At 42.7% G+C, this 11718-nt stretch overlaps 1 protein-coding gene across 1 annotated transcript in view; it reads right to left on the bottom strand.

Annotated features, from left to right (window-relative positions):
- Nucleotides 1-476: 476 nt before the first annotated feature.
- The window catches only part of LOC134536168 (protein phosphatase 1 regulatory subunit 3C), a 32899-nt gene continuing 21657 nt past the window's right edge, over nucleotides 477-11718 (bottom strand). Inside the window, exons 2-4 of the mRNA XM_063375800.1 lie at nucleotides 9347-9614; nucleotides 8200-8957; nucleotides 477-3394 (exon numbers count right to left, since the gene is read on the bottom strand). Of these exons, the coding sequence (XP_063231870.1) occupies nucleotides 8286-8957; nucleotides 9347-9610 (936 nt within the window). The 5' untranslated portion in view covers nucleotides 9611-9614 and the 3' untranslated portion in view covers nucleotides 477-3394; nucleotides 8200-8285. The remainder of the gene's footprint in view (nucleotides 3395-8199; nucleotides 8958-9346; nucleotides 9615-11718) is intronic.

Below are 11718 nucleotides of genomic sequence, written 5' to 3'. Positions count from 1 at the left end.
AAAAAAAATGGCATGGCGTTATGTCAGGTGGACGTGGAAACCAGCGAAAAAGAGCTCTGTCAACGCGATCATCGGCGATGTTTTTGCCACATGGGCGGGGGTGGGGGGTCACAAACTTTAAACGAAACGCACGTTGAACTGAAATCACAGATTTACTCTTGGAAAATTGCAGAACACAACAGGCTTTACGCTCAGGAGTTACTATTTTGTGTAGATGGCGCTGCAAGCGAGAAAACAACTAAACAGTACTCGGGTATGCGCTTATAACTCTAAAACTAACTTAGAAACAATATCTACAATGCTTATAGAATAATAATAATAAAAATTTATAACTGAGATATTCTTTTATGGACATACTGCATTAAGCAGAAATATTTTTATTTTTTACAATATGTGTATCATTACACCATTTCAAAGGTGTGTTTAGAGTTGGGACATGAAGGCATTAAAGTGCTTAACAAATAATACAACAAATGTTTCTGTTAAAATATTTATTGCAATTTTACCGACTGTACACTAACCCTGAAAAGGTATCAGAGTATTTATTACAGTTTGAACATAAAAAAAGCATAATATAATTAAGGCAAAATGCTACCTAATTATATTGTCAAGTCGATAAGCACAACCTCAGCGCTAATAATTGAGCAACTCCTGCAATCTACCCTCTACAATGCATTTCATAAAATATAATGTATCTAACTATATGTAAAAAAAATCAATCTTTATATAAATGGCAAACATACTTGCACAAAACTAATATACAACGCACCCACCAAAATGCTTCTTTTTCCACATCAAGAAAGTATAGCAGAAATCTGCTCTCTGTTGTTACACACTACACAATGTTTGTAAAAAGTTTCAATTATAGAGAGTATTTAAAAATGCAAAAAGATACACTAATAACACCCTAATTAAACAGTGATTAGAAGAAATTAAAGGGACGAAAAAGAGCTAGGCAAGAAAAAGGGCTACGCAAAAAAAAAGATGCAAAAGAAACCAAGACAAAAACATATAATGTTAAGCAGGATACAAATTAATAAAATAATGCCAGGGCTGAAATCACTAAGGCAAGCTATATTGGTCACAACATACAACTGCAGGCTTGTAATTGATAGGCACAATGTCGGTTACAAGATTTTTTAATATTAGTGATTCATAAACGTTTTTAAAACTATTCTTTCGACTGAACTGAATCAAACTAATTTTAGCACTCGTATATTATAATTTGATTAATTCCATGGTGTTCAACGATTTTATACAAAAAAACTAATCAGTCTTCAAAAATGAACCAAAAACAGTTTCACTTTTAAAAAAATTACTATGAATTGACTAGATAGGCAGAGTGGCCGCTGATGGCTTAACAGTTGTGTGATACACGTTGGAAAAATAAAACTCACTCCCAACCACTAGCTCGGATCCAGCGCTACAAACTACGGGAAAAAAGTAAAAAATGGCAATACATAGAGATTAATCTACTTTACCTTTACTTCCGCAAACACGCTGCCTACACATGAACCAAGCTATTGAACGGGATTAAGTATTTACAAGGTTACGGCTTTTGAACTATTACACAGCATAAAAACTTACTGCAGCCATACTAAATGCTACCGATGAACAACATTTATTGTAAAAATACATTCTGAACTAACCTAACCGCATTACAATAGTATGGAAGACAAACATTTAGCTTGCAACAGAAGGAGAAACTGTCTACGCAACAGCACTCCACACGTCATACACAGGGGCAGTGCGACATGGCCTAGACAAAATTGTTCGCGCTGAACAATACTAACTAAAACAACGTTCCCTACGATATGGGCAAAGACGGAGTTAGGCCTATAATTCGACCGTCCTGAGACTGCCAAAAACCGAGTTCAGTCTACAACTCACCTGCAGATGCAAACCATTAAAGACATTCTGATTTTCAACCATTTACAAACAAAGTTTCAGACATCAGATGGAAAGAAAATGGTTTGAAACACTCCCTTTTCCTCTCTGCATAACAGAAAAAAATTACCAGTGTAAAGAATTAATGAGAGTGGAACAGAAGAACAATCCAGTCTTAAAAATTTGTAAGTATACAAATTATAATTTAAAAAACAAATAACACATTAAAAAATTTGACAATAAAAATAAATTATATATCGAGGAAGATTTATAGTTTAAATATTAAACATGATAAAAAAACTTTTTTTTTCTTCTGAACTACCCATTAATATTTTGGCCTTTGTTCCACGCTCATCTACGAAGACACATTCTGCAGTGGAGTGATAGTGCACATGTGCTACTCCTTCCCAACACGTGACGAACCTCACAATTAAGGCACATCCTAAAACAAACACTAATAACAGCACACGAGCCCTGGACCACCTTAAATGTAGTTTGGAATACACGTGTGGCCAAGTGTAAAGTTACCACTAAAACAATTACTAAGTTAGTTTTTTTAAAATATTCGCAAACGTGGGCCTACTAAAATCGGAAACAGTAACCAACTACAAAATATAACAGTAATAAACTACAAATATTAAAAAAATATATATATTTCTTCTTAACCCAATAAATGTTATTTAATAAAAGGTGCCAGAATCACACACATTCTAATATTGTAGTAGTAGTAACTTTCCATAGGAACTGACAAGTGTAAAATATAGCCTCCAAAGGTAGAACTCCTATAGTGTTAAAACAATGTAGAGGTTATTAGATCTACTAAGCTTGATAGGTATAACTGCATATTTGTAAGATACATATGTACACTCTCCCGCAAAATGGCGCAAAATTCGTTTTTATTTTTTATTTTCAATATTAGTTGCACAGTTAAATCAGTCTTTGTTCTCAGTTGAAATTCTTTCTCTGCTTTCGTCAATGATCTTGACGTTATTTCCAGCGGGAGTTTCACAACCGCACCAGCAGAGTCATCACACGAAACAATATCAACAGTCTTGGGACAGCGGACAACCCACAGCAGGTGTGTGACTACTGCATCGAACGAGCACTTCCAAGTCACAGGCGCTCCACACTCGACCACTTGTTCAATAAATAACCCACGAGCGCTCAACACACAATCGATAACTTAATTTCGGCTTCGGCAATCACACCGACATCGGACACAGCATCACAACATCCTTCCATTTCGATGATTAAAAAGCGAATTTCTTCGTGTGTACGCATTCGATTGAAGTTGTGCTTTCTTTTCTTCTTCTTATTCTTCTTCTTCTTTCGGAAATTTAAGTTCTTCGAGGAAATCCATAAGTTGCTAAAAGTAAACAGCCGATTCGTAACTGAAATCTTCTTCTGGTCAGAGGCGGTCGCTTCTCAAACATGACGTGGACGCTACAGTTGTTGAAGCAGGACGGAAGATGTTTACGAACTCCTGCCCATCATGGAATTACGGATTCTGAAAACAAAACAAAAAACAAAAAAATACAAATCACCTCCTGAAATAATTCATTGCACTGTATTCCAATGTAACAACTGACAACGTGAGCCCGTGAGCCCAATGTTACGTTCCAAAAATCAAATTTGATTTCCATAGCTGAAGTAAATAATATTTTATGGTTGAACTGGGGAGTCGTAAGATATCTTCCACCAGAACGCCTCAGTGGAACACAACAGGCAGAGACATGGCACATGAGTGGGATGAGCTCTACCTCCTGTCGACTCTGAGGTGACTCGGGACGGCCATGGGGCACTGGCGGGGGGCGAGGGGGCGAGGGGGCGAGGGGAATCTGGAGCACCCCGGGCACATCACAATTTCAACCTGCGGAAAGTGTCGCCTTGGTGTGGAAAAAACTTCCAGAACCATAGCTAGAGACATGAAAAATTCGCGAATTCGCGGGTTCATTTCGTGTTATGTTAAAATTCAAATAATTATACCTTAGTGCTGCTTCTACCATTGGTTCACTGTTAATCTGGAGGATTGAGGGCCAATTAGAGAACCTCACTCATAGAAGTGTCGAATTACAGGCCACCCAGTCGAGACGACTCACAAGTCAGCAGCCAATGAACAGTTGGCATTTGCCCGAGTGTGTAGAGAATATTGGAGTCTATCCTGGAGGTCATTGAACCCGCGAATTTTTCCGGTCTCTAACCATAGCCTATCACCGGCTGAAATCTGAACTAACATCCTTGTCAGGGCTGCAATACTCCAGGGAACACAACACAAAAGGAGAACGCCAATTGCAAAGATCACTTCTACACGGTAAAGTCACTTGGGGGTCGTGTTCCGACTATAGAAGCCCCTGTGTGCCCCCAGACACATCAGTATGCCAGAACTGCCTACGGCGCTGGCCGGAATACCCAACCTGACCTCGGAGCAGCGCCTTGGCCGCCATAGACAGGCGGGCGACCTCTCCACTCCCCAATACCCCCCCCCCTTCCGGGGAGGCGTGGTGGGGCTCATGTGCCCTTCTGGCTCGCGTCAAGGCAACAATAACCCATGGGGCGCCTCCCGGCATACACATTCCTCCTGATGAATTACTGTCGTTTGATGAGAGATTTCAACTAGTCCCCACACCTTCCCTTTACACACTCGCAGTAAAATTCTGTCTCAAAACTTCCTTAAATGGTTCAACTACTTTACATCTGTAAGTTGTGGAAAATTACTCACACGAATTAAGGGGGATTTGGCCCCGCCATCTTTAATTTTCCTTCTTTTATTTGATGTCATTCTAATTTTTAACTATGTAACCCAATTTCCGGCATGCAAAGGCATTAATAATGTATCCCAGTCCTTCTATACCTTGTTTCTACTACAGATTTACTAACAGGCACTAGTCTGTAAGTGCAGCAGAGGAAAAAAATTGGTTGTCTGTAAAGTCGGTTTACGGACGATAGTTTAACGTGACGACGTCATAACAAAACGTTGATGAAATGATTGCATACTTTATGAATAAAATTGAATAATTTTTATTTTAATAACAAAAGAATAAAAACTTGAAATTATACTAGTAATAAGATTTTTAAAATGCAAGAATAATTAACCTTTATTGCCGAAATTGTTGTTGTAATAAACAATGAAAACCACATTAACTTTTCACTTCACTTTATAAACAGTCGAGTGGAAGAGAGATAGATGCAGCGCAAGCGTACAATGAGCGTAACGGGACACAGCGTAACGGAACAATGTGCGTAACGGGACACTTTTTCGTGCGTGCAGCCGGCGCCTTCATCGATTTATTAGACGTTGTCACGTCAAAAAAAAAATATTTCACGCGGGTGACTAGAACCATCGTGATACACCAGTTCACGAGTGTGGACTTCAACAAGCAGCTAACGCTAAGTCCTATTCCATGTCCAAAACAAAAAAAAATTAGCACGGTAGCTTCATTGAAAATGGAATAAAAATATTTGAAATGTATGATGGAGAGGCCTAATCCCCCTTAAACAGGCAAACTAGCGAGATGAAACTTTTTTTAAACGGTCTTGCTGGTTAAGTACCAATGAATAATGCATCACTTAAGTGTGTCACATGCAAAGAATTTGATATAAATTATTGCCATTACTACGAGATTCTACTGTTAATTTATTCCAGTTAACTCTTGCATTTGTCGTTGGGTCACAATTTTTCTCACCAGATATTTACTAAGAGTTATTTTCGAGTTGTTAAAATGTCACACAAGTGATCGTAATATTTAATACCAGAGTAAAAATTTTAATGTCACTAGATAATATTTAGTAAATACCTTATCGAGATTATCTGAGACGAAACATCAGATATATCGAAACAAATTTACAGGGAATAATACCCTTTAATTTAAGCAATGACAGAAAAACGTCTGAACCAAATTTAGATTTATTTGGAAACTAAATTAATTATTCGGTTGAATAGTGGTTGCAATCGAAACGTTCGGTTACACAGATAATTCCTACAAAGCTAAACCAAGTGGTTGGGGGGAGGGGACTGTTCAGGTATATTAAACAACTAGTAGCTAGTTTACAATATAAATTATACCGACACAAAATCAATTTTACGTTCTGTCCAACGGCGGATTAAGACGTGGTCCCACACGCCTTATTGGTTAGTTTATTTTATATTTTTGTGCGGTAATGCATCACGACTTATCCTTAACCTCCTTCCAGTGTGTCGACTGTCGTGCATACGGACCCAGTGCGCCGGCTCTAGTGCATAGCACATTTCTATGGTTATTTTGGCATATATGAAATACGTGTTTCGATAATATAAAACTGAGTATTTGTTGGTGCATAATTTTATATTAATGTGTAACCATCTTAGTTCTCGTTATATCTAATTTGGTAGAAGTAATTTCGTGAAATTGAAACGGAATTCGATGGACGGAAATTTGTCACAAAGATGGTGGACCCACGTGTTGCAACATATAGTCACTTTCATAAACATTAGGTAACATACCTAGAGCCGTTGTTATCCCGGGAATAGATTTGGTAATCTTAAATAGCCATAGTAAAAAGTAATCAATAATTTTAAAATACCTACAAAAACTGGTATTTCAGTCAATATAATACATATGTCCTTTTAAATTCCCTATCGGCGGGTTCGAAGTCACATAGAGCCGGCGCACTGGGTCCGTACGCACGACAGTCGACACACTGGAAGGAGGTTAAGGATAAGTCGTGATGCATTACCGCGCACTGACACAGGGGACTCGCGAGATGTAAAGTAGTTCCAGGGCTTCATGACGCTGCAGCGCTCCAGGAACCCCCCTTCTACCAGGAAGAACGAACAACTGGTGTTTCCGAGGCCGCTGCCCCCCCCCCTCCACAGGATACTCCCCTCCAACCCCCACAGGCAACCTTGGTGGCGCGACCTCCACAACATCTCCTCGAGAACAATTCCGCAATGAGAGCGCCTGCTGACCGGAATAACATCCTCAGTAGAGTACGAATATTACGAGAAACAATTTTGACAAATACACGATGTGTCTTTCAGCAGTTGCCCATTGATCTGTGACGAGGCTGCAATTAACACTTATGATACGAAACTCGGACCCGAATATTAACGTATAATTATTTTAAAACAATGCCGAGCGTGACAAATATTTGCAAAATGTGTTTTCAGCTATATTTCTGGGCGCGAACCACACGTAGTTTAGGCACCCGCCGCTAGATCTCGCTGCCGAAGCAGCTACGTCAACTATCGAACAATTCGATTTGCAGATTTAAAATATGTAAAGAAACGGCTCCGATAAGACGCGAAAAAGACTCGTAGAAGTACTATAGCCCGGCTTTGCACCTATTTTCGTCAATGTATCTTATTAAAATACTGCGCATCTTGTTCAAATTCATTAAACAGTTAAATATACAGAGTTCCCGTTTGTGTTTGTGCACTTTGATTCGCGAAATCCGCGTCGGACTGCAGCACCGTGGTTACACATTTCCGTTGCATGCGACTCCCCTTCCGTTCACGAAATTGCTCCAATTGAATGCCATCCACCGAGAGCTAAGAAGTTACACATAAAAACAAACTTGAGAGAAATGGCAACTGCAGCCACGTCAGCAAGGGCTAAGCATTACCAGAGAAGCCTAAGATGTCCATCAAGTTCCGTCCCTGCCCGAACACGCCCGAATATTCACCTTCGGCCAACCTCGGGATTTGTTTTATTTTTGCGCCAGGAAAAATGAATTCAAATATTAAAAGTGGTCGGTTAGGTCAGCTACATTAAAACACTTTAAAACACTCATGGACGGTTAGTCAGGTTAGTCAGGTTAGTATAGCTGCATTAAAATAAACAAAGAAATATAAATATATATATATATATATATATATATATATATATAAACCCAAGTTTGGCAAAAGGTGAATATTCGGGCGTGTTCGGGTAGGGACAGAACTTGATGTACATCTTAGGCTTCCCGAGGGGAACGCACAACGCCGAATACCATAACGCCGAATGTCAAAATTGACCACAACGCCGACAGCTAGAAAACTGCTGTGTACCACAACGCCGAAATACACTAACGCCGAAAAATGTCATTGCAGGACTGCCACAAAAGTTAGGTTAGACTAGGTTAGGTTAGGCTAGGTTAGGTTAGGCTAGTATAGGCTAGGTTAAGTTAGGTTATATTAAGATAGGTGTGGTAAATCGGCGTTGTGGTACACAGCAGTTTTCTAGCTGTCTACGTTGTGGTCAATTTTGACATTCGGCATTATGGTAGTCGGCGTTATTGTACGTTCGGCGTTGTGGTAACGACCCCTTCCCGAGCACGCCAACAGTGCCGACTCACCTCGGGAACGACGCGTCCAGGGCGGCTCGCGTGTGGCGGCCGGCAGAGACCTGCCCTCGAGCGGCGACGGCTGCCGGGGGCACAGGTCACCAGTAGGGCCCCTCCGTGTCCAGGTGGTGCCAGCTCGCGAACTCGGACCACGAGGCGACGGCGGCGCACGTCGCGTCGGAGACCTCGCCCGCCTCCCTGCGGGGCAGGTTCTTCAGCAGGACCTCGCCCGCCGCGGCGGCGGCGGCCGGGGGCGGAGGCGGGGCCGCACGCTTCACCAGCGCGTAGTTCTTGCCGCCGTTGCTGTCCCAGAACTCGCCCGCGTCGCAGCGGTAGCACACGCAGAACTGGAGGCGGCGCGCGCGCGGCGGCGGCGTGAGGCGGAACGAGAAGGTGTCGTAGAGCGCGTAGCCCACGCCGGAGCCGCCCCCGGCGCCGGCGCCGCCGTCCACGTAGCTGCAGTGCGCGTCCTCGTGCGTGGCCCAGTCGTCGGCCGAGCAGCGCACCAGCACCTCCTTGCGGAAGGACAGGTTGCGCACCTTGACCGTGCCCACCACGGAGTCCTCGTGCTCGCGCACGATCACGTTCTCCAGCGACACGCCCGCCGTGTCCAGGCGGCGGCGGAAGTCCACGTAGTCGGAGGCGGGCTGCGGGAAGGTGAGCTGCCAGGGCTCGGGCTGCGCGTCGGCGGTGAGGCCGCGCGTCACCTGCGCCAGGAACTGCGAGGACCACGTGGGCGGCACGTGGGACGGCTCCGTCATCACGCGCACCTGCGGCACACACATACACGCACACGTGGCGGCTACTGGGGAACAGAAGATATCTAATGGGAAAAAGAAGTTATCAGAATGGCTGGGAAAAAAAGATATCCAATGGGAAAAAGAAGATACATAATAGGATAAAGAAGATATCTAATGGGAAAAAAGAATATATCTAATGGGAAAAAGAAGATATCTAATGGGAAAATAAAGATATCTAATGGGAAAAATAAGATATCTAATGGGAAAAAGAAGAAATCATTGGGGAAAAAAAATAGAAATTGGAAGAGAAAAAAAGTAATTAGAGGGGTAGAATATGAACTGGAATGGTAAAAGATGCTTGGAGGAGAATACAGGAACTACTGTAAGGGAGAGCACTAAGGCGGGGGTAGGCCACGCACCTGCGTGAGCGACAGGCCCCGGTCGTCGGCGAACACGACCCTCTTCTTGAGGCGCGCGGAGCCGGGCGGGTCCTCGGGCCGCGCCACCAGGATGGGGGGCGGCGTGGGGCGGCGCGCGCGGCTCCTCGGGGGCGGCGAGGTGTCGCAGCGCAGGTGCAGGCTGGCGAGCAGGTCGGCGGCGGCGAGGGGCGGGCTGCGGCCGAACATGGCCGGCCCCCGGGCCACCAGCAGCTCGTAGTCGGCGGGCATCTCCACGTCACACATGGACCTGGGGCGGGAGTCAACACGTCACACTTGGACCTGGGGCGGGAGTCACACTCCAAAAGTTCTTACAGTTTTTCGTGACGGGGATGTTTGAATCGGCGCCACGACCTGCGTCAACCAGCTATCAACTTAGCGTAGATAACATATTTGTTTTGTGGCATATATGCATAACGCGAGCACCATCGTGATAGCAGGCATCTCTCTAAATATTGGAAGCAAGATTCCGTAATTACGTTTAATTTTTTAATGCATTTTGTATGCTGAACGCTTTTTTTGTGTGTGCAGAATGTGTTGAGTTGACCCTTCCATGATGAAATATCTTTGTACCAGCATAGAAGGGGAGGGAGAACTATATATCCAGATGTGGATTATTTTAACTGCTCCAAAATGTTCGGTAACAAAATATGCAGTGGAAAGTATATTTATGTTAAACCTATTCCTTGTGTAGCCTAATTCGAGGCTTCTACAGTATGTGTCACGTAATTTCTCAGGTCTTACAGTTCTTTACGGTACACCATTTTCCAACTATCTCTTGCAAAGCATCTGACTGTATTTCCGAGCACTCGAAGTTGCATACAAACACTTAACAATAGTGACAAGGATACGTGAAGGGTCGTTACCACAACGCCGAATGTCAAAATTGACCACAACGCCGACAGCTAGAAAACTGCTGTGTACCACAACGCCGAAATAACAACTGAATGTATTTGTGTATGTTTCTTAAATGTACCTTAACGCCAAAATACCACAATCAAACCTAACATTAGCTAACCTAACCTAACCTAGCATAATATAACCTAACCTAACCTAGTCTAACCTAACCTTTGTGGCAGTCCTGCAATGATATTTTTCGGCGTTAGTGTATTTCGGCGTTGTGGTGCGTCCCCATACGTGAACCCTTGGTTTTGAGAAATATCAAATCCAAGAATAGTTAAAATGATAAAAGACCGTGTATGCGTTTCGTAAGACTCGGTAGGACCATTTATTTCTGCAGTCGGACAAGCAGGCCACCGTAGTGTCATCCTCGGCTGATAAAACAAGTCGCCTGGTATCGTCGATAAACTATAACCTCGCCGTATCCGTGTAGGACACGGGACAGTTGCCCCACGCATGCGGCCTTTAATGAAGTCTTCCTATTCAGATACCAGACGCGAAGCCAAGGGTCATCGCCTGCTGTGGGCCAACGACCGTCCTTTATGCAACATCAGGAAGCCCTCCTCCCCCCCCCCCCCCACCCTCAACCATCTACATAGTGGCCTCGGTCATGTGTTCTGTCTGGCAGCTGTCACTCGGGCACCGCCTGGTCACACGCTGACGGAACGTGACAAACCTAACACGGGAAGCCTAAGATGTACATCAAGTTCTGTCCCTGCCCGAACACGCCCGAATATTCACCTTCGGTCAACCTCGGGTTTATTTATATTTCTCTGTTTATTTTAATGTAGCTATACTAACCTAACTAACCGTCCTTAGTGTTTTAAAGTGTTTTAATGTAGCTAACCTAACCGACCACTTTTAATATTTGAATTCATTATTCCTGCGCAAAAATAAAACAAATCCCGAGGTTGGCCGAAGGTGAATTGTTCGGGTGTAATCGGGCAGGGACAGAACTTGATGGACATCTTAGGCTTCCCACCGAACACTAACCTCAAAAAATACCCGTGCTTCAACAGCTGTCGTTATTGCAATGCTTATTTGGTTTTGATACATTTCTCACGGTCTGCACTGTTCACAAAATATTTATTTATTGTCTTATTTTAAGTGGCGAAGTTAAGGCGTACCGCCTTGTCTTACACTTAACCAAATGCAGATTCACTAACTACGTATATGCAAAGTAAACCTAATAACTTTTATATCCTACACATACCAAAAATGGTCACAAATACATTTAAATAAAAACTGAACAACATATCAGTACAAATATGAAAATAACCAAAAAAAATTAGCATACAAGATACACATGAGCTAACTGAAGTAGAATATATTATAGGCATATTGTAAGAAGGCCCCTTTTTTAAAATTTATCTAATGCCAAAATTATAAAGATTTAAAGATATTTAATAACCTACATATTTATGTAATAGCTAACGAAGACCCAAACAATTTAA

Source organism: Bacillus rossius, chromosome 10 (genome assembly GCF_032445375.1).
Source record: "Bacillus rossius redtenbacheri isolate Brsri chromosome 10, Brsri_v3, whole genome shotgun sequence".
Lineage (NCBI taxonomy): Eukaryota > Metazoa > Arthropoda > Insecta > Phasmatodea > Bacillidae > Bacillus > Bacillus rossius.
The sequence above is the reverse complement of the archived record's forward strand: the minus strand, read 5'-3'. Positions and strand labels throughout refer to the sequence as shown.